The 23,448-nt window shown below is 35.0% G+C and overlaps 1 protein-coding gene across 1 annotated transcript in view; it reads right to left on the reverse strand.

Annotated features, from left to right (window-relative positions):
• The window catches only part of KIF18A (kinesin family member 18A), a 74,330-nt gene that overhangs the window by 18,455 nt on the left and 32,427 nt on the right, over nt 1-23,448 (reverse strand). The window contains exons 12-13 of the mRNA XM_037040422.1: nt 17,295-17,416; nt 11,650-11,882 (exon numbers count right to left, since the gene is read on the reverse strand). Of these exons, the coding sequence (XP_036896317.1) occupies nt 11,650-11,882; nt 17,295-17,416 (355 nt within the window). The remainder of the gene's footprint in view (nt 1-11,649; nt 11,883-17,294; nt 17,417-23,448) is intronic.

Below are 23,448 nucleotides of genomic sequence, written 5' to 3' on the forward strand. Positions count from 1 at the left end.
TAATCCTCACCCAAGGATGTGTTTATTAATTTAGAGAGGGAGGAAGGGGGTGAGAGAGAGACAGACAGACAGTGACTTCCATGAGAAACACTGGTTGCCTTCCATACATGCCCCAAACCTGCAATCCAGGTGATGTCCCCTGACCTGGAATCGAGACAGTGAAGTTTAGGTTTACAGGACAACGCTCCAACCAACTGAGCCACATTCGCCAGAGCCAGAATCTGCATATTACTTTATTACTATTTTCAAATTAACCAGAATATATACAAATTTAGAACAGTTTGGGATCCACCTGGAGAGAATTTGTTCAATGAAAAATATCTTTGGCATTACTTTATTTATAAAGGTCTCATATAGTTATCCTGAAATTGAAGATGATTTTTTAGGCTTATAAATACCTCATATAGTTGAAGGCACATCGTAATGAAGTAATAGTTTTATGTACCCAATTACCTTTTTAAGTCATAAAGCTGTTCTCATGACAACTTAGCAAACATGTACATATGATGCTAGAAACTTAATAAATTCCTAGAAAAAAGGTAGGCAGCTCAAGTTGTGTCATCAAATAACGTAACCTTTAAAATGACTATGCGCTACAATTCAAACCAGGATTTTAGAAGCCACCAGAGCTGGGGCTGCTGGGAGACGCAGAAGAGCCTCTGGGAAAGCCTACAATCAGTTTGGCTTAATGTAGCCAATCCTGGTCTTTGTAATACTTATCCATTAATAGTTTAGGAAACGTCTTAAAATATTTATATGATGCTTTAAGGCATTTTATATACAACTGAAAATGTGCATTTCGGAATGAAGTGGTTAGTGTTCTAGGAACACTGTTCTAGGAACAGTGTTCATCTGTTCCTGCATTACGGTTAGAGATTCCTGCTTCGAAAAGTTTTGTTTATTGTTAAGTCCGCAGAGAGACTTTAAAAGGAAGTCAGACGACAACATCTGGTTGAGACTGCCAAGTTTTAAAGCCTGTCAAAAGACTTTCAAGTATTAAAGCCATGTTGAAAATGAACTCTAAATGCAAGCATGAAAGTTGTGGATTAGAAAAGGCAATTTTCATCAGGAATAATCCAAATTCGAACACAATTTTCCCTGGATTACAATGTAAGTACATTAACATTTGTGTACTTTGTATGGAATAAAATATACTATATTAATACTATAAAACATTAATATAAGCTTAAAATCAAAACAACAGTGGAAATCAAAATGAAATTAGAATTTGCCTGGCCCACTAAATTAAATTTGATAAGTGGTTAAAACAAATTATGACTAAGATCTGAAATTGGTTAAGTGGTTAATGAAGTAAACGAAGTGTGTGATATTTGCCATCTCTTCCCCTAAAATTTCTGGGATTTTTAAGGACAATGATCAACTAAAGGCAATGCAGTAAAAGTGATACATTGGATATTCTGACTTTCTTAATGAAACAGTAGTCTCAGGAAGAAGGACGTGAAGAGACATTAGATAAATTGACTGCTTGTATCTCAAGAGAAACATCTAAAATGTATTTATTGGCTGTGTTGTTCTTTAAGTTATTTAAGTGTGCCTGTGAGCACAGTCTACTCTACTTGATTATTTCTATCTTTCAAATATTTCATTTCTCCAAGAAATCTACCCCACAGATTTAGGTAGGGATTCTGAAATGATTCCAGTAGGAAAAAGCCAGTAGTTTTACATCTATCTTTCTAAATGCAGTTTTAAGAAATGTTAGTATATCCTTCCTTTAAAAATATTTTTTAAAACAACATTTATTTTTTATTTATTATAGGAATTTTTCTTAAGCCTTGGGATTAAATGTTATATAGAGTAATATAAGAATATATGTGGTATTACATATAATATATGCCGCTTCTTACAGAATACTGTGAAGACATAGGTTATACAATATCCTGACACATTAGTAAATCAGGAAGAAGAAATAAAGCAAAGGTGTAAATGAGCGAAATCTTCATCTCTGAAAGAGAAATTGATAACATCTACACATAGATGAATCAGGATGTAGCAGTCTAAGAAATATTGGGCAAAAACTAGAAGGTTGTAAGTCATCCAGCACGTATTTCATTAGAAAATAGAACAAAACAAAGTGGTTTTGTCTATCTTCCTGAAGGAAGTTTTAAGAAATGTCCTTTTAATCATTTAAAAAAACATTTTAAGATAAGTCTCTTAATTATTAAAAGAAATGACCTTAATCCAATTATTAATTAGTCACATCCAAATAATGTTAAATCACACGCTTGTTACAAAGAAAAAAATAAATTAAAAAATAACTTACAAACCTGTGTTGCCTAGTAGCAAAAAATGAAAGGCCCAAGTATGATATAAACCCTCACTTACTTTAACAATGACATTCCAATGTTCTAGAAATCAGGTAGTTTAGCAATCTTAACTCTGAATTGAATAAAGAAAAAATATTCTATTCTGTCTCTCTCAGTTTTAAATAAACCTTTAAAATACAATTACTAACTGGCAGTTTCATGTGGTTTCTTAGGTTGCCTGGGTCTATGTTTATTTTTAACTGTTTGAAATATTCCACAGATGGTTCTTTTAAATAGAGCCTGGATAATTTATCATTAATGACTTAAAAATCTCTCTCTTAAAAAAATGGGCAGGCCTTCTGGGGTTGTCTTTTGATGTCCCATATCATGTGTCCCGAATGATTTTTACCCAGAGGATTAATCTATCAAAAGCTTAAGACTGCAGACTGAAGAGATTTACAGACCTGTATGTCAGTGCAACAAGCAGAATGCAGTATTTAGCGGACATGAGTCACAGGCTGCAAAGTAGGGTTCATGGCAGGGAGACACTGACGAATGGGGGAGATCTAATTGAGGTTTGGTAAAAATGATGGCAGAGATTTTTCTCTTGCTAGCACTCATGTCAATACGTGTGTGAGAAGGTACTTTGGGAAACTATGCTAAATTAAAATGAGTTGGCAAAGTCCTCAAGTGAAATCAAATATTAATATATGTATTTCAATAAACACTTCTAGGCTACAAATGATTGATACAATTACTGTAGTAATCATAAATCTGGATTCTTTTTAACAGCCCTGTGACTCATGGAATTCATAGCTGCAAATAACACAGGTACATAAATTTTAACTATTTAAGAAATATGTAACATTAAGCTACTATTGAATTAACCAAACCAATACATTTTATAATGCATTCATAAGGCACTTTTGTGGTTACTGTGGTATTAATGTCTATACAGATAATAACCGTTATTTACAAATATTAAAGAGAGAAAACATTTTCCCACACTAGTGTTAAGAGTTGTCACAGTCCTTTAAATTCATACCGCACTCTGAGCAATAAATCAACCGTAACCTTCTAACTCCCGTTTGTGGGAAGTAACAGACCATGTTTTCCTCTCAGTCTCATCTTCCTAGTATCCATGCGTAGTTAACATGGAAAAAAGACAATGCAAAGACCTTTTAATTTACAGTAACATCTGCACTGACAGATGAGTACCTAAACACAGTCTTGTGTATAAAACTAGGGTTCAAATAAAATGTATTTAGGGTTACAAGCATGACTACCGCTGTTATTGGTAATGACTAAGTTTGGTTGACAAATAAAAAAAAGGAAGATTGTGTTTATCTAAACATTTTGCTAATTCATAATTAGAATAGAGGTTTCTCATTTTCAAAATAATGCCTCTCCTCAAGTAATTTCAGAGAAAATCCAAACTTAGGTTGGAACTCTACATTCAATCAGAATACCTGTGCTACAGTTATACCAGTGTCTTTTATTGAACTTCAAGATAAAACCACCGACATGGGGTGCAGACTCCAGGAAAAGGAAAGGTTAGAGACAGAAATATTACCCAATGTGAGTTTCCAGATGGATCATGAGGAAATCTTGACTTTTCATTTAATGTCAGAAGTTTTATCAGTTCCGTAAATAAGCCTCGCTGCCAGCACCCCACCCGCACGGCCCTCTGGGAGTGCGCTGGCTGTTTTCCGGACCCAAAATAGGTTCATGGTTTACTCCAAGTCAACAGACATGGAGTTTTAGGCAAAAATTTCAAGTTAAATCACTATCCCAAAATCTAGTACTGACATTGGTAAACTATTAAAATTAACAAAATTTAAAAAGTTAGTTTCAACTTAAAAAGTAACCCAGGCTTATTAATATAAGAAAATAAAAACAGTCCATATGACAAAAATATAACAGATTCTATCTAGGGATATCTTTAATAAAAAATGTATAACAGACATGTGAAGAAAATTTAACATTTTGTTGAGGGATCTACAGGAAGATTTGCATACGGAGAGACAAACTGTTCTAGAGTGAGAAGATTTGAAATGAAAAAGATGCAAAGGTGAAATTAATTTACACATTTTTTAAAAGATTATATTTCCAATGAGTTGGATAAAAATTACTGAAAGATTGTTTCTTGGTAAAGGACAGCCAAGAACATTTTAAAAGCAAAGAATAACGATGGGAGATTAACACTGCTATATATTAAAAATAATAAATTATCAGTTATTCAGACAATAACTACTACCTCTAGGATAGACAAATAGGCAAAAGAATAGGGTAGAAACCCAATAAACAGAATTATATATGATTACTTAGTGTATGTAAAACAAAAGATGCCATAAAAATGGATTGTAAATCTTTCATACAAGAATGACAGGCTCTTTGGAGAAAATTAAGTTAGATTCTTGCCTGTTACATTAAAATAAATTTGAAGAAAATAAAAGTGAAAAAAAAACCTTATAGATTTGAAGGCCTTTCCCATGATTCTAAAGGCAGATGGAAAAAATGAAGCTATTTTACTGAATAAAAGTTTTAAAATGGAATTCTGAAATGAAGTTAAGAGTAAATGATAAACTTGAAGAATACTTGCAACATGCATCTTACAGGAAAGAGTTAATGCCCTGGTGCTCTCATCCAGTCCCGTGGCTTTAAATATCACCGAAATGCTAACTAGTCTCCAAGTTGTATTTCGATTTAGACGGCTCTCCTGAACTCCAAGTTTTTACGTTCAACTGCTCCCATGATGCCTCAACTGCTTCCAGGCTGTATCTCAGACAAAATTAAAACTCTTCCAAGTGAACTCCTGATTATCTACCACCTCCTTATAAACTTGTTCTGCTGGAATTCTTCCCTATCTCTTTAAAGATGACTGGATTCTTTCAGTTGCCAAGCTAAAAAATCTTAGAGTCATCGCTGACCTTTCTTTCTTTCACATCCCAAATCCAATTTGTCATGAAAACTTCTGCTGGCTCTCCCTTCAAAATGTATTAGAATCTGACCACCTGTCACCACTCCCACTGCTGCCAGTCTGGTCTGAGCCATCACCATCTTTCACTGGGGTTACTGCAGTGGTCTCCTAACTGCCCCTACCTCGCCACACTACAATCTATTCTCAACATGGTAGCCAGAGGGATGTTTTTAAAACACGATCTCCTCAGATCATGTTAAGGTCCCTGTTTTGTTCAGAGTAGAAGCCTAAGTTCTTATAACGCCCCTCAAAGCTCTAAGTGGTCTTCCTTGCTTCCCCTGCTCCCTATGATCTCATCACCATCTATTCCTCTTTTCCTTTATACCAGGTAGTTACACGTCTTTCTTGCCATTCCATGAATATGCAAAGCAAACACCTGTGTCAGAGATTTTGCAGTGCTTATTATTTCTGTCTGAAAATGACTCTTCTCCCAGATACGCACAGGGCTACTACCTCTGTGGAATCCCTCAAATTTTATCAGTGAAGGCTTCCCTGGTTTTATTTATTTATTTTTAGAGAAAGGGCAAGGGAGGGAGAAAGAGAGGGAGAGAAACATCAATGTGTGGCTGCCTCTCACATGGCCCCCACTGGGGACCTGGCCTGCAACCCAGGCATGTGCTGGGACTGAGAACTGAACCGGTGGTGACCCTTTGGTTCACAGCCTGTGCTCAATCCACTGAGCCACACCAGTCAGGGCTGAAAAACAAATATTTATAAGTGGCCTCATTTTCTACCCCCTCCCTGTTATTCACCTTTGACTCTACTCATAATGTCTGCAACATAGTTCACAGAATATACAATATGCACTAAGCAAATAGTTAATCTATGAAGTCAGGTGAATAAAATATTAAAACAACAAACTAATAAGAAACAAAACAAAACCCACCTTCTGAAATGTTTTTAAAAGAAAATACAAATTTATATAATGTAACATTTTAACTGTCTTTGCTTTTGAAAATACTATGAAAGGAGTTAAGAGCCAAATAAATGTTTTGTTTTACTGTTGACAGGTATAGTCTGTGCAATTACATTGTAAGTGAAATATGGATTTTTAAATAATGAATAATGACTATCATATAACAGGTGGTATTTCTCAATCTTGGTGTTAAAACCCTATTTCCTCTCTAACATCTTGAATACATTACACAAAAAGTATCAAGGCCCAAAGGTATGAAAGAATCTGGAAAAAAATCTTAAGGTTTCTTTCCAAAGATCTCAACTAGGTCAGTTTTAATGCTTCATAAAAGAAAAACTATACGTATCCAACTTCACTGTTATCTTAATGTAAAAATAGAATATTAGGGACTTAATAGGGACCTAGGTAATTCAGACAAACCTCTCTACTAAAGGCAACTAAAATATCTGGAAAAAATATTTAAAAACATATGCTTGAAGGCACAGGAAAGTGAACAGCATTGTGAAGAATTACAGGCAAGTGTTTGGAGGTAGCCGGAGGCTACTTCCCGGGGAGGTTGTTTGCTGATGCTGGAGGAGGTGGCACAAATGCTTAGGAGCGTAGTTGAGAGCTCTGTGAGCCTGGGCGCTGCAACAGGGAGGTAGCACCCACCAAGAGGAGTTGTTCTTAAACCTTCCTGCTTTGAGTTGATCCTGAACTCCAGAGGATAAATCAGAGGTGGGCAGGCCCTCTCAGAAGCAGCAGGTCAGTTTCAAATTATCTCAGTCTCTAACGCTGAACTGAAGCGATTTGGGATTGCTAACGCTTCAGGAGCCTGTAATCCTCAGAAGATTCACAGTATTTCTATAAACAATTCTGCAAATACATGTCAGATAAATTAGCAGACATTAAACGATAAAATATCTGAAAAAAATTTCCAGTGATAGAAAAAACAATGAAAAGCAGGAGAAAGTAAAAGGCATACAAATAAGACAATGATAAGTTACTATGCAATAAAACTGGAGTCCCAGAAATAGAGGAGAAAGCAAAAGTGGCAGAAACACCATATTTTGCCATGTATAAAGTACTCCCATGTATAATGCACACCCTCGTTTTTGGCCCAAACTTTCAGGAAAAAATATCTTTCATTTTAATTTTTCAATTCATGTATTTATTTATTTATTTATTTATATTTAGATACTTTTTTGTATTATCAAGGAATTTTAGTATTTATTTTTAAACATATTGTGGTACAAGAAATCTTATGTACCAAATACTCACAAAAAACAAGAATAGATACAAGGTATTTCCAGTACTACCCAGGTATAATGCACATCTTTATTTTCCCTCAAAAATTTGGGCAAGAAAGTACAATTACATTTGGCAAAATATGGTAATAACTGAAGATATAATGGTTAAGAACTTTAGAAAACTAATGAAAGATTACCCACCCACAAATTCAGAAAGTTCTATGAACCCAAGTAGAAGAAGTAGAAATAAAATTACATAGGCACTACACAGCAAAATCACTAAAATCCCCCCAAAACAGAAAATATTTTGGGAAGCCAGAGGTCAGATTTCATTGAAGAAAGTAACACCTAGAATGCAAACCACTTCAACAGCAGCAACAAAAGCCACAAGATAATAATGTTTAAGTGCTAAAAGAACACTAAACTGAAATATATCCAGCAAAATAATCTTCAAGAAAGAAATGTAAAATAAATAATATCTTCAGATGCACAAAAACTAAAAAAATTCATTACCAGTTACAACCACTGTGAAAGAAATGCAAAAGATTCTTTAGATGAAACAAAAATTGTCTTGGATGAAGACACACATATGCTAAAAATATACAGAATGAAAAAAGTAAGTATGAATGAAAACTGTATAGACAATAAAAATAATACTCTATGGGTTTAATTAGTAAAGAAGAATAAGGTACACTTTAACAACGGTATATAGGTCAAAGGGTTAAAGGTGTTAAAGAATTTTAAGCTTCCAAGCACCGTCTAAGAGGAGGGTAGAAGTAACAAAGTTACTTTGATAAACAGACTTTGATAAAGCAAGGATATATGTTAACCAAAGGGTAATTACTAAAAGAATATAGAGTGTAGAGCTTCCAAGCTCACAGAGGTGAAAAAATGGGATATTAAAGAAAAGTGGCATAGCTGCTATATTAATTAATATTAAAGTTAAAAGTAAAAAAAATACCAGAAGGGTAATTTTATGATAAAAAGATGTAGTAATTCTAATTCTGAAATGTACAGATATAACAATATAATATCCATAAAAGAAAGCAAAAATTGGCAGAACTAAGCAGGGTACTGTGTGGTAGGCAGAACACCTTCTCCCCCTAAAAGATGCTCAAGGCACAGCCCCTGAAACCTGTGAGTATATTACGCTGTGTGGCAAAAATGGTTTTGCAAATGTAATTTATCTTATAGGATTTTACCTTATTTTTTTTTAGTATAAAAGAAATCCTTTAATTTTTCAAGTGTTTAAAAAGATAATTTTACACTTAAGCCTTGGAGATAAGCAGAGAATGTACCAGTTTACTGTTTTAACCCAAACTCAAGCACCCACTCTGTGTATAGCACTATTCTAGGTGCAGTGAAAGGGATTCTTAACCTTAGAAACCTGATTATCACCTTTTACAGAATTCCAAAATACAGAGGTTATCCTACATCAGCGATTTTCAACTGGTGTGCCGCAAGAATTTTTAAAACATGCGATACCTGACTATTTCGTCAGGGGCAATGACCTCTTTTCCCTTAAACTGTCAAATAAAAAACTGACAACAGCCAGAACAACAATAGCCATCCAGTGTGAATCAATCAAAATTAAACCTATTTTTTGGTCAGACTGGCAACAAATATATTTTTTGGTGCACTGCAGAATCATAATAATTAGTTTATGTGTGCCATGAGACGAAAACGGTTGAAAACTGCTGTCCTCGACTACCCAGTGGCCTCAATCCAATCATTACGAGCACTTAAAGCAGAGCACTTTCTCAAACTGTTGGCCGTAAACACAAGACAGAAGGGAAGGTCAGAGAGACTCAGAACATGAAAATGGTTTGACTTGCCTTTGTTGGCTAGGAGATGAAGTGATGAGGAGGGTCACGTGCCAGGACAGATGAGTGACCTCTAGACACTTACAATGACCCCCTGGCCAACAGCCAACAAGAAAACACGGATCTCAGCCAAACAGCCATGTAGAACTGAATTCTGCTAACTACCAGAATGAACTTAGAAGCACATTCTTCCCTAAAACCTCCAAATAAGAAATTCAGTGGGCTTCCACTTTGCTTTTGGTCTTGTGAACCTCTAAGCAGATCAACCAATTGAAAATGCTGGGCTTCTACCCTACAGAACTCTTTGAGATAAAGTTGATATGTTTATGTTAATTTGTTAGGGCAGCAATAAAAAACATACAAAATAGAAAAATCCACAGTAACAGAGGGAATTTTTAATAGGTCTCAGTATATGATAGAACATAAACTAAAACATAAGTCAGTAAGAATAAGATTTGAAGAACACAACCAATTTGAACTGACATATAGAACATTGTAACTAAAACCTATAAAACGTATATTTCTTAAGAGCATACTTGGAACATTTATTATATAAGCTAACTATATGGTGGGCATAAAGTAAGTATCTACAAACTTCAAAGGATTAAAACCATATAAAGTAATTTCTCCAAATGCAAATCAATTATTTATAGCTATAAATCTATAACCCCAAAATAAGCTGGAGCATAAACAGTAACATAAAACTAGTAAAAGTAGAGAATGAAAGATAAAGAAAGGAAGTAGTGAAAGTAAGAGCAGATACAAAAAAAAAATGAAATAGAAAACAAAATCTACAATAAAACAGAAAAAACATCCAAGAGGAAAAACCAACAAAGCAAATACTTGAGGGGCGGTTCTGACAGAAAAGGATAATATTAAAATAAATAAAATCAAATACACGAATCTACAGAGATGTACCTCATCCCCTCTAATATGAGTATTATTACCATAATACCAGTGACAGGAAAAAGTAACAGATACCAACAGGAGAAACAGGGTAAATTTTGTAAGTTGAAAAGCAGATGGATCAGATCAATGGGTAACACAAAAGAGAAAAATCAGAACCCCAGTTGCTATTTATATGGGAACTGCTTTTGCCCAATCTGTGAACTGAGAAGAAAAAGACTGGGGAATAGACTATGAGGTGATTATGAACAATAATCAAAAGACCAACTACTTAACAGATTTACTCTGGTGCTGTATTACGGGCTAAAACTCTCTAAACAAAGTGGTGACCTCCCTAGCATCAGCGCTGGAATCATAAGTAACGTAGGGCCTTGGGAAGATTCAGACTTCCAGAAAGAAAGAAGTTTGGAGGAGAGAAAGTGGAGCGTGAGGGCAGTTGAAACTACAAGCAAAACACTAAAGCACTCCAAACAAATAAACAAACAAACAAAATGCCACCAACTGCAATAAGTATAAGATACACCAGACAAGATGAGACAACCCCACTAGTCATCGGAGTGCTGCAAATTTAAAAAAAGAACACAGACAGTAGTCTATTGCTGCTGTTATTATTCTGGGTTGAGGTAAAGATAAAATATGCACACATTTGGTACAGGAATATTCTGAGACTTTGACAGATTACTTCTTTTTTAAAAAAGTGGTTGTCCTCTGACTCAGCAAATCGGCTTTTAGGAACCAGGTACACTCACAAAGCTGAATATACGAGCATGCGCTCCAATGCACCATTCACCAAAGGAACATCGACTGAGTAAATTACGGTACCTCTATTCTCTGGATGGTCACAACTGTAAAGAATACCAAGCAGATTCTTCATGCATGTACCCAAATTTATGTGTGAGCATTCACATGAAACCTAACAAAAAGCTAAAAAGTTAATTATCTAACACAAATTCATTCTCTCTCTCTCTCTGCAAACATAACCAAACTATGAACAGCATTTATCTGAGACAGGACACAAGATGGAGGTTCTGGGGCAAGTCAAAGAGGGCATTCTACTTCTATATGCACTTCTATGTCATCTGAATGTTTTTAAACCAAGAGTAGATGCTCCATGCACACTTATGAGGTGAGATATACAGTGATCTGTCAATAGCAAAACAGTCAAATTCTTCACTGTCAGATCTTAATAGCTTATTATGTGTTAAAAATTGTGATATTCTTAATTATAATCTTCAGTCCTTAATAGATGTTTAATTTTAAAGAAAGAAGTAAACTTAGTTAATAAAAAATGGGTAAAATAGCTTAAAGGTTTTATTGTTAGAGATATTTAGAACATCAACTATACTTGTTCTTAGACCTGTGAAAGATACTGGTTAATTGAAACAATTCTGAAGCTAATTTCCCCATTCATTCTCACAAAATAGCCAATCCTATTAAAGAAGTTAACTGTTAACCTATACTGATACATAAAGGAGGCTGCCACAGTCTAGAAAAGTTATTATTTACTTAATAAAATAAAAGCTGTACTTACAAGCAGCAGTCTGAACTGGTGCGAGCTGTGGGAAGGCCATAAGCAGAGAAACCCCGGGCACCGTGTTCTGCCTGCTACGTCCAGTAGTTTGGTCAGCCCAAACCACCACTTTCTTCCTCTCTACCAAATGCTCAATTTCTTTGAAGTCAGACTCGAAAGCAGCATTTGACAGGCCAGCTTCCTTTAATGCACAGTACTGTTTTCTCAGGGTTGGAAGTAAAGCATTCAATACCCTATATAGAAAAGTCGACCAAAAAGGAGAGGTCAATACTATATTTGAAATACATTATTAAAGTTCTATGTAACATCCAAAATAATAGCAGATCATTCAAATAATGCCCTGTATATACATTCCTTTTAGAGTACTTCAATCAACTACATCAACACATTCTTAATACATTAGTATAAACTGGAAGGCACCTTGGGTGGGAATCACGAGCACCAGGCCGTACTCTCCGCTAGTCTTCACTCGCTTCCATATGACCATGGACAAGGCACAACGGAGGTTTCTCCTCATTACATGGCAATCGACTAGACAGCCACTACTTACAGCAGGAGATTGTTTAGGGAGCTGACTGAGTTAAATACATATAAACGCTTTTCGTGAAGCACAACATGATGTTTAAACCAGATATATTGCTGTTGTTGTTACTAAATACTACAAAAGTAAAATAAAAAAAATTATACACTATATCAAATGATGAGACTCATTTTAGGCATATAACATTAACCCCCCCCAAAAAAAGTACAACTCATTTTCCCTTTCAGTTACCTCTTCATGAGCTAAACAATGGCCTTCAAAGCTACTCCAAGGGGGTTCAAGGAGAAAGGTTGTGGACAAGAATGGAGGGTATAGGGAAGTCAACGGGACACTCGATTCTTGGCTCTGAGTCCAAATCTCCCCAATAGTTGTTAATCAGAGCAGTATTGAATATATCTTGTTACATGTTAGACCTCCATGTTAACTGTTCACTGAAGAAATGCCACAGCTAAAGAGCTATAAATTTATACACTTGATCAATGGTTCCTAACTTTTAAATCAAAAAAGATGTCATCAAACAACATGAGTAATCTTGAAATGATTCAGTCCTGGTGATCCAGATGACCTGTCACATCTAAGAGAACAGACCATTTGAAGTATAAATAGCTCACTGGGAAAAGAACAGGCATTAATTTTAACACAAGGAAATAAACGCTTTACTACTTACTTAGGAGTCTTAAATATTTAGATAGTAGTGTAAATAAATAATCTGTGACACCTTCATTTTGGTGAGGATGGGGAGTACTTTAGTCCCTAATTAGAAAGCCAATAAAAACAATGGTTTACTGAATACCTACACTAACTAGGTGCTGTGAGAGAAGAGTTGACTGCTCTCCTTAGAGGTGCTAGCAATGTCGGCCTTCGGCTGGTACCTCGAACCCTGGATTTTGACAGCAGTCTCAGTATTTTCGGAATTGATAAAGAGTGTCTCACTGTGCTTCAACTGTTTATGTAAACAATGTGGGTTATCTGTAAGAGTTGCTTTCCTTTTGGAAAGTCTGTTTTGGGTACATGTGAGGCCTGCATACATGACCAGCTACCAATAAAAACCCTGTGCACTAAGTATTTATCTAATGAGATTCCAAAAGTAGACAACATTTCATATGTGTTGTCACAACTTTTGCTGAAGGACTTGAGCACATCCCGTGTGGGCCCACTGAAATAGGACATCTGAAAGCTTACATTTGGTTTTCTTTGGAGGTTGCCCCATTCTCCTTTTCCTTTTGCTGATTTTGTTTTGCACACTTTTGCTTTAATAAACTATAACTAAGAGTACAACTATACGATGGGTCCTGCGAGTCACTCTAGTAAGCAGTAAATCTGGAGGTGGTCACAGGGAATGACAACATGTTATGTACGTATGCAGGTATGCATGTTTGTATGAATGTATTTATACATTCATTCATTATTTTTCTGATTCATGTACATATTGTGAAATGATCACGGTATGTTTGGTTGGAATTTTTACATCAATGTTCATTGGGGATATTGGTCTATAATTTTGTTTTCAACAAAACCCATGTTGTATTTCTCTGGGTTTGCTATCAGAGTAATGCTGGCCTCATAGACTACACTCTTCAATTTTTTGGAAAAGTTTGAGAAGAACTGGTGTTCTTTGAATGCCTGATAGAAATCACCAGTGAGGCTGGCTGGTCACGGACTTTTCTCTGTAGGGAGGTTTCAATTAGTGATTCAGTCCCCTTACTAGCAATTGGTCTGCTCAGGTTGTCTATTTCTTAATGACTCATTCTTGGTAGGTTCTGTGTTTCTAGATAGTTCTTCTAGGTTGTCCAATTTGTTGTTGTATAATTGTTTGTAGTAGACTCTTAGGACACTTTGTATTTCTGTGGTGAGTTGTAATGTGTACTCTTTCCTTTCTGATTTTATACAATTAAGACTTCTCTTTTCTTGGCAAGTCTAGCTACAGGTCTGTCAATTTTGTTTTTCTTTTTAAAGTACAACTCTTGGTTTCATTGACACATTCTACATTTTTTTTTTTGGTCTATTTCTGCTCTGATCTTTGTTATTCCCTTCTTTCTAACATTGGGCTTTGTGTGTTATTTTTCTAGTTCCTTGAGATTCAAAGTTAGGTTGTTTATTTGATTTTTCTTCTTGAAGTAGACATTTATTGCTATGAAATTCCCACAGAACTACTTATGCTGCATCCCATAAATTTTGGTATGTTGTATTTTTCATTTTCATTTGTCTAAATGCATTATTTTTATTTCACTTTTTAAAATTGTTGTTAAATTGCAGTTGTCCCATATTTATCCCCATCACTCTCCCCTGCCCCTCAACCCTTGCTCCCAGTCAATTCCCACCCCACTGTCTGTACCCACTGGTTCCTTCACTTGCCCCTTCCCCTATTTTCCTCCGTTATTCCCCTGCTCTTCCCCATTATGGTCACTGTCAGTCTGTTCTTTATTTTCAAGTCTCTGGTTCTATTTTTCTTATTTGTTTGTTTTGCTTATTAGGTTCCACTTATAGGTGAGATTATGGTATTTGTCTTTTACCACCTGGCTTATTTCACTTAGCATAATAGTCTCCAGTTCCCTCCATGCTGCCTCAAAGGGTAGGAACGTCTTCTTTTTTCTGCTGTGTAGTATTCCATTCTGTAAATGAACCAATTTTTTGATCCAGTCATTTACTGATGGGCACTTAGGTTGCTTTCAGCACTTGGCTATTGTTATTTCACTTCTGATTTCTTCCTTGATCTACATATTTGAAAATTTTCATTTTCTTCTTGTACTTGATTTGTACTTTCATATCACTGTGGTCAGAAGGGTATCTGATCTGATTTCAATCTTCTTAATCTTGTTAAAGCTTGTTTTATGGGACAACATATGATATATCCTGGGAAGTTTTCCATTTTCACTTGAGAAAAATGTGTATTATGTTGCTTCTAGATGAAACGTTCTGTATATGTCTGTTAAGTCTATCTGCTCTAATGTGTCAGTTAAGGCTGATGTTTCTATGAGAGCAAAACTGATTTTCTGTCTGGATAATCTATCCACTGATATCAGTGGGGTATTAAAATCTCCTACTATAATAGTATTGCTGTCTATTTTTCCCTTTAGGTATGCTAATATTTGCTTTATGTATTTAGGTGCTCCTATGCTGGGGGCATAATATTTACAAATGGTATAACCACTGGATAGATTAACCCCTTATTATTGTGTAATGCCATTCTCTGACTCTTAATACAGTCTTTATTTTAAAGTCATTTTAAATTCTTCTTTGGATCTTCCCCCTCTGAAGAGTCATCTCTCCTTTTAGTCTGGATGATAACTTTGCTGGGTAAAGTACTCTTGGTTGAAATTTTTTTTCTGTTAGTACTTTATAAATTAAATCAGCTTTTGCCTCTACTCTACAATGTCCTGCTAAGATAATTCATCACTGCCATTACTTTTATTCCATTTAATCCTTTAAAATTCCTTGTAAGTACTATAATCTGTTTTAACTAGAAGAAAACCAAGGCTTAGTGCAGTTAATTTATGCCAGGTTATATTGCTAATTTAAATTAGTATAAGACCAATTCCAAAACTCACACTTTTTCAGTTATAATGTGCTACCTCTGTTTGTAATGCTTTGGTTCACCACATTTTTAAATAAGAGTTAGAGCCCTGGCAGGCATAGCTCAGTGGATTGAGCGCAGGCTGCGAACCAAAGTGTCGCTGGTTTGATTCCCAGTCAGGGCACATGTCTGGGTTGCAGGCCAAGTCCCCACTTGGGGGCATACGAGGGGCACCAGATATTGATGTTTCTCTCCTTCCCTTCCTCTCTCTCTAAATATAAATAAAAATAAAATCTTAAAAAAAAAGAACTCTCAGACAGAATCTTCATTAGCATATAAAAAAGTTAGATATCTTTTTTTCCATTTTGAGATAAAAATTGATCTTGAATTTATTAATCTTTGTCTTAAATAGCAAATATGGTATAATTAACATAAACTACTGTTTCCTTAGTAATTTTAGCTCTTGCAAGTGGTTTAAGTGCTCGTTAGTAACTATTCAATGTCTGCTTAAGGGGTAGATATAGACAGTATGGGAGACTTGGTTGAGCTTGCATTCACAGAATCCATCAAGTTTCTCCTTTCCTTTTTTTTTTTAACAACTCAGTTTTTTTAAAAAAAGATTTTATTTATTTATCTTTAGAGGGAAAGGGAAGGAGAGAGGAAGAGAAATATCAATATATGGTTGCCTCTCATGTGTCCCCTGCCAGGAACTGGGAACTGGCCTGCAACCCAGGCATGTGCCCTGACTGGGAATCGAACCGCGATCCTCTGATTCGCAGGCCTGTGCTCAATCAACTGAGCTACACCAGCCAGGGCCCTTTTTTTATCTTTTAAAAAATAATTAACTTACTGTGACTTCCTTTAATTAGAAAGTATAAAAAATTAATTACCAGTTATTTGAGAAGACTGCTAGAACACAAAGACAGTAGAATTTTAGACCAGCAGAAAGTCTAAGAGAAATAAATTTCTCATTTTTCCAGAGCATGACAGTGACACTTAAGGAGTTGATCAACATATCTGAGGTAACAAAATACAGGGTGTTAATATGTTTTTGCTATTATGTTACTATAGGTTCACATGATGTTACTACTGAGCTAGTATAGAGAACATGACATAAAAATTGAATACTTGATACAAAGTGTATACACTTTTAGTAATTCATTTTAATGATAGCACAGTATCATCCTGGATATAAATGCTCAAAAACTGCCTACTTAAATATTTAGTTGGTATTAATAGTGAGTGCTTCTAAGAGAGGAAATGATAGCTCAGAGACAGGTAGAGACAAATTCCTTCTCATAATACAGGTACCTTTGGAATTTTGCATGACATGGTGTTGTGTTACATAAAGTAATCAATTCGAAAAATGCTTTTTAAACTATACAGCATTATAAAAAGTTAGTTGGAGAAGAATCACAGCTTTTATTTCCTCAATGTTCTCAAACTCGTCATGTTTTCTTTCTGATGCTAACAGACGCTTAAAAATAATGTATCCCACACCAGATAGAACTTGGAAAAGTGAACTTCTGTGCTTCAGGTTCCTAAGAGTTAGTGTTAAAATTTGTAGAATAGGTAAATACATGTACTTACGCCTCAGTTTGCCTGTGTTGCTGTTCTTGAAGACCAGCTAGATCCATCATATGTTTAATTTGTGCTTTCAAATCTTTGTTCTGGAGGTACAAATGGTGACAATGAAGGTCTTTATTGAGTTCCTAGGAAAAACAATGTAAACTATATGTCAGATTCCTTTGAGAATGTAAAAATTAAATCAATTTGAATAAAACTTATTTTATGTTGATGTCAACAGACTTAATTGTTTTACATATGCAACAATATGCTAGGGAGTAGTTTGAAAAATGAGTGTTCTGGTATAGGCATCCATAACTTACAAGTAAGATGAGTTTTAAGATTCCTCAGAAACAGGTCAGAAACTCATGACAAATTTTATTATGGTGACAGTTTCTTAGTCTATCCAGTTTGTTCATAATACTGTGAAAATACGTGAATATGATCAGTTTTTGCTTAAATGTCACTTCTTTATGGAGGCTTTTGTTGAGCATTATACATGACGATGGCCACTCTCCATCCCTGTTAGTCTCTGTCATAGTATTGATTAGTAACTGTTTATATTGTTTTCCATCTGCACTAGACTTAAGGTTCAATGCCAGACCAAGGACTGTGTCAAACCACTTCAGTGTTATTGCACCCAGTTTACAGTGTTTGGAGTTGCCTAGAACAACAATTTCTTGCTTGAAATCAATCTTGGTATAAGCTTCATCCTACAGCAGAAGTGTAAAAAAGTCTTTTGTAGGCCTCCGTTTTCCAAAGCCTCACAGGTATAGGCTTAAGTGCTATCTAATCGACCACCTAAACCACAGGTGGCAAACACAAGGCCCACGAGCCAAATTTGGCCCTCCACCTTGTTTTATCCGGCCCGGCACCTTGCTTCTACCTGGTGGCAGAACCGAGCTCTCGCTTAACGGTTAAGGAGGAGTTACATTTAGACAGTCCTAAAATTATTTTCGGCCCTTTGAAGGCAACTGTGAGGCTCATGTGGCCCCCAGTGAAAATGAGTCTGACACTCCTGCCCTAAAGTTACTTATCTTTCCTCAAACTTACTAAAACTTGAGTATGAAAAGTGTCTGCTAAGTGGTTACACTGAAACACTGGTAATGATGCAAGAACATTCTCAAAATCTTTAATTGGGAAAATTTCAGTCAATATAATGAAAGAAGAGACTGAGACAACAGTCCCATAAAGCAAGGGATCTGTGCTTGGGAACATCCTCCTGCAGACGATTCCCAAATCCACTTTAACTTTTCAATATTCCTCCCAACCTGCAGTTGACCATTAATTCTCTAAAAGCTTAAAAGTCCCCACACCTGCTTCTAATACTTCCTATGCCCAGTGATAGGCACCATGACAGGACAGCAGTGACAATCTATGTGTCCTAGATATATTAAAGTTTGGGCTTATTTATATGACTCATACTTGTATTTCAAGAAATACAGTATTTTAGAGAAAACTCTCTTTAGGAGTCAGTATTATATGGTTAGAATGCTGGCCTATGTCTGGTGAGCTATAACACTAATGCCACCTTAAGCCAAAAATAAGGTCTTTATGGAGATTATTTGACTGAAATTAAGTGCTTCACTAGATGATCTCTTTAGTGCTTTCCAGTTAGAAAATTCAATGATCTCAATAGTGTATTTATTGCCAAATACTCTATCTTTTCTCTTAAAGAAAAAAAATCCTTCTGTATATGCTTCTTCTGTTAATTTTATTCCTTCATTGTTCTAAATGACTCTTCTTTTAAAAAGGCAAGCCTTGAATGTATAGTAGTCAATAATGGGTCTTGGCCAGCTTGTCATCTTTGAAAAAACAAGTTTGCAATTTGAGTCCTTCCTTGTCTTGCTATACTAATGATTAAAAGAGCAGAGCCTATTCTGAGAACTACAAGTAGGTTAGTAATGGCTGAAGTGAAAAATATAATGAGGTGATATATAAAAGTTGAGAGTTATTCAGGTGTCATGCTAGGCCTGGGAAATCATAATAGAGAGATTATATTAGGGAGAGAGCACTGAACGGTGATAAGATCAGAGTTACATTTTAGAAAGCTCATTTTAGTTGCAGTAGAGAGAACGAACTGCAGTGCAATACGAATGAAGGCAGAAAGACCAAGTGTAGCAGTCCACGTGTGGAAGTGGAGAGGGGGCTGACTCAGGGTAGTGGTAGTGGGAGAGAGAAAGAGAGAGAAGTGGATAGGTTTGAGAGATTAAAAGGCAGATAATGCAGGAAGGTACAGAAAAAAACAGCACCCATTTGAAAGTCATAGTACTAGTAGGTCTGTGCCCACAGTTGTATGACTACGGTAAGTCCTTTTACAGAGTTATATGTCAGTTGTCTTACATATAAAATAATGGCTTCTAAATAGACAATTGCTTTAGCTATAAAAACAGCCACAGAAAAAAAGAACTTAAGAGTGCAATTGGAGTGTCAAAAACGAAAACAGTTTATTTTTTTTCAAATTATAATCATGCCTTAAAACAAAATACCTGAATATGAACTTAAAATCGATTGTAAAATCAATTTTAAGTTCATACTCAGATACGAAAAAGTTCTATTTAAGAGTTATAGCAAACAATGATAAAAAATTCAAGTTGACTATATTAAAAATTAAGTTTATTGCAAAGAACCCAAACAATATCAACTCAAAAAATGCTACTAAGTAGACCAAAAGGCAAAAACAAATTAGCAATAACAATAATGCTAAAAGGAATACTAAGCCATTTTTTAAATTGGGAATTTATGATAAATATGGGAAAGCAAAGGCAAACTAGAACTAGTTAACTTATACAATTGTTCATTTTCCTCTTACAAGTTCTAACCATTTTTCTAGTTGAGGCTGAGTCATAAATTAGAATGTTGACTTTACAAATGTATTAAGTTATAATAAGAGGCTAATATAAGTTAAGTAGAGCTACTGTAAAAATACTCTAGTAATAACATTTAAAAACCACACACATATATATATATACATACTGATTTTTTAAATGAGTGTTACTAATGCTACTTGAATTGTAGACCTAAAAATCATTAAGATGGCAAATTTTGTTATATTTTACTACATGAAAAAAGATTTTTAGAACCATGAAAAAGTTTTGCTCACTATAGAAGAGCTAAATATTCTATTAGAACATCACAACCACAAATAAAGAAAACTAAAGAATCTAGTATTTATTTTAAAATAGGGTAAAAAATTTAGCTCTACCAAATTGCTTATAATTTGATGTCATTTAGACAATGAGTGCCTTGAGAATAAGACTGTTTTAGATACGGTGTCTAACAAATAAGTGAAATTTACTATAAGTAAGTAAAACAAAACAAAATCCACTATAAACATTCAACATCTGTTAACTTTTCAAGACAATCAGCTCTTGTATACTGAATCAGAAACACACCCTTGGCCAGGAACATCAGCTGTTCTCTCTGAAAACCTTGCCTAGGGGACTCTGATGGAGCCCTGCGGCACTCTATGCCAAGCCTCTGCAGCTTTAGATGCCTCACACCTAGCACGAACTTTCAACTGTTCCATTTTCTAACCGAGATAATCCTTACTATAGTTTATTGATTAACCTTTTTTTGTTTTTCCCCCCCCCCGCTTACTCCTTTTGGCTCATACAAATACGTCTATTGTATCACCTTAAGATGAGTACAGCATTTTAAAAAAAATGTGCTTTTGTTCTTTTGGAGTAAATATTATGTTCTATATCAAAGAAAAAAATGACTTTTATAAAAAGGCAAAATTGTACGGATGTGACCTCTCCAGTCTTCCATCTGCAAGAGGATCAATGTTGCTCTATGATCGGAGTCTCAAAGGCATCCATGACCCAAAAAGTCAGAATTTCTATTTTGGAGGAAGGCAGCCAGCTCTGTTGTGATCCTTCAGCACGACTTTATTTGGCCATTGATTTCTATGTTATTGTTACTCAGAATATCATTAAACTATTGTTTATTAACTATCTATTATGTGTTAAGTGGTACTAGGTCTCTGCATATAGTATTCTGCTTAAGTTAATAATGCCTTAAATACATTTTAAAGATGAGAAATTAAGACAAGAAAGTTAAACATCTTCTTCATATAATTAGTATTAAAGCCAGTATTCAACACAACTATCAAGTACCAAAATTAATACTCCAACTCTAAAGTTTATCCTCTTTCCAATATTTACATTCTCTCTATAGGGAATATTCTAGGGTGTTTTATCAATTAAATTAGATTATAAAATTTTATTAAAGTATACTTTGCACTACATTTAATTCCTAATCCACTGAACTGACTAGCTGGTATGCTTCGACAGGACATTTTGAAGACTTCTAGAATTACTGAGTTATAGATTGCTGGCTGGCCCTCAATGCATCTCCACACTATGAACTATTTAGTTTCTATTTGTCTTTGGTTTTCTTCTGAAGCAACAGAGTGTCTACTGCTTGCACTCCTTTCAATGTCATCATTCACTACTCTTGCTTGTCTCCTCTCCCTCCAGTTTGAGCTTTAATGCTAAAAAAAAAGCCATTTACAACTATTGCTATGTAATCAGAGGATCCAGTTTCCTGGTCATGATGAATTGGCTAATATCTTTGAATTGTAACAAAAAAATTGTTATCTTTGTACATTGATGATCACTAGCTTCATCCATTTGTTACTGAATATTTTATGCTGTATTTTACTGTATTCATTTTCAGTCTAGTGCTTTTTTAGAAACATGAAGAATGTGCGATTACAATTAGCTGATACACAGTATATAATTTCAGAAGAGCAACATCAGGGTAAAGTTGCTCCTCCTTTAAAAAAGTGTAAGAAGTTCTTTTAAAGGATTAGGTAGTTGAGCCAAAATTAGTTACTTCGTTTGCTGGCTGCTTATTCCATATTTATTTAGCCCTTCTTTTTTATTAAAAGAACTCTAATTTTGGTTTTGGTAATAATGTGTCCAGCAAAAAAACATTCACCTCTCCAGATACCCTTGTAGTTAGGGATAGCCATGTGACAATGCTAGCTATTACAACATGCCTGCTAGACATTATTGAAAAAGATCTTACTCTCACAACATAAATATCTCTCATGCTCTCTTTCTTCTTCTTGAACTTGAGACTAAAGAAGGAATAATGATATTGTAACTATGAAGACAGTGATGACATTTTGTTCATCCAAATGGAACTATATTAAGGTACTATATGGGAGGCACTATATTAAGAAGGAACCACATATTCTCTGCCCTGGCAGGGGGGCTCAGTTGGTTGGAGCATCATCCTGTGCACCAAAACACTGCAGGTTTGATTCCTGGTCAGGGCACACACGTAGGTTGTAGGTTCGATGCTGTACAGAAGGCAACAGATCAATCCCCCCCACCCCTCTCTGAAATCAATAAGCATATCCTTGGGTGAAGATTAAAAAAACAAATGAATTGCACATTCCCAAGACTTACTGTTAAGGGAGCAAAATATACCTCTAACTTTAAGACACTAAAGTCAGATTTTTGTAACCATGTTTCAGATTTCCAAACAGTTTTAACCTGATTCATCCATTAACCATTATCACCCATCACTACTTTTTATAAATGTAACCTTTTGCCACTCCAGCTGAAGTATCTTCAGTTTAGTACATATACACACATGCATACAGCTTGCAAACCAGCTTTCTTTAGCCATAATATCAGCAATGGTGGCCACCTTTAAAATTCTTTTTGCACAAAATATCAAGTATTAAAACAGATTAAAATTACTTAGATGATTATTCCTCAAGTATATTTTGAAATAAAATTACTTTATTCTAAATCAAGAGCTACCTCATAAAAATGCAATTGTTTATGAAAAACAATGATTACAAGTAACTTTACTCTTCTGAAAGTACAAAAAAGGCAAATCTATTTAGTTGGCAATTAGCAAGGCAGAAGGCATATTCAGTTAAAAACAGTAAAATTAATCAATTAAATCTCAGAGAAATGGAGCAATAATTGTCTTCCGAAAGATATTTACTCAAGGACGAAGACAATGAGTTCAAAGAGCTCAGCTCTTACAAGATAAATCTGAATATACAGGCATAGTTCATTTTATTGTGCTTTGCAGATTTTGCATTTTCATCAACTTCAAGGCAATACTCTTTCCATCAGCAAAAAGATTATGACTAAGATGATGGCTAGCATTTTTTAGCAATAAAGTACTTTTAAATGAAGGGATAAACATT

The sequence above is a fragment of the Sturnira hondurensis genome, unplaced genomic scaffold (assembly GCF_014824575.4).
Source record: "Sturnira hondurensis isolate 20B ecotype Veracruz unplaced genomic scaffold, ASM1482457v3 Scaffold0002638, whole genome shotgun sequence".
Classification (NCBI taxonomy): domain Eukaryota; kingdom Metazoa; phylum Chordata; class Mammalia; order Chiroptera; family Phyllostomidae; genus Sturnira; species Sturnira hondurensis.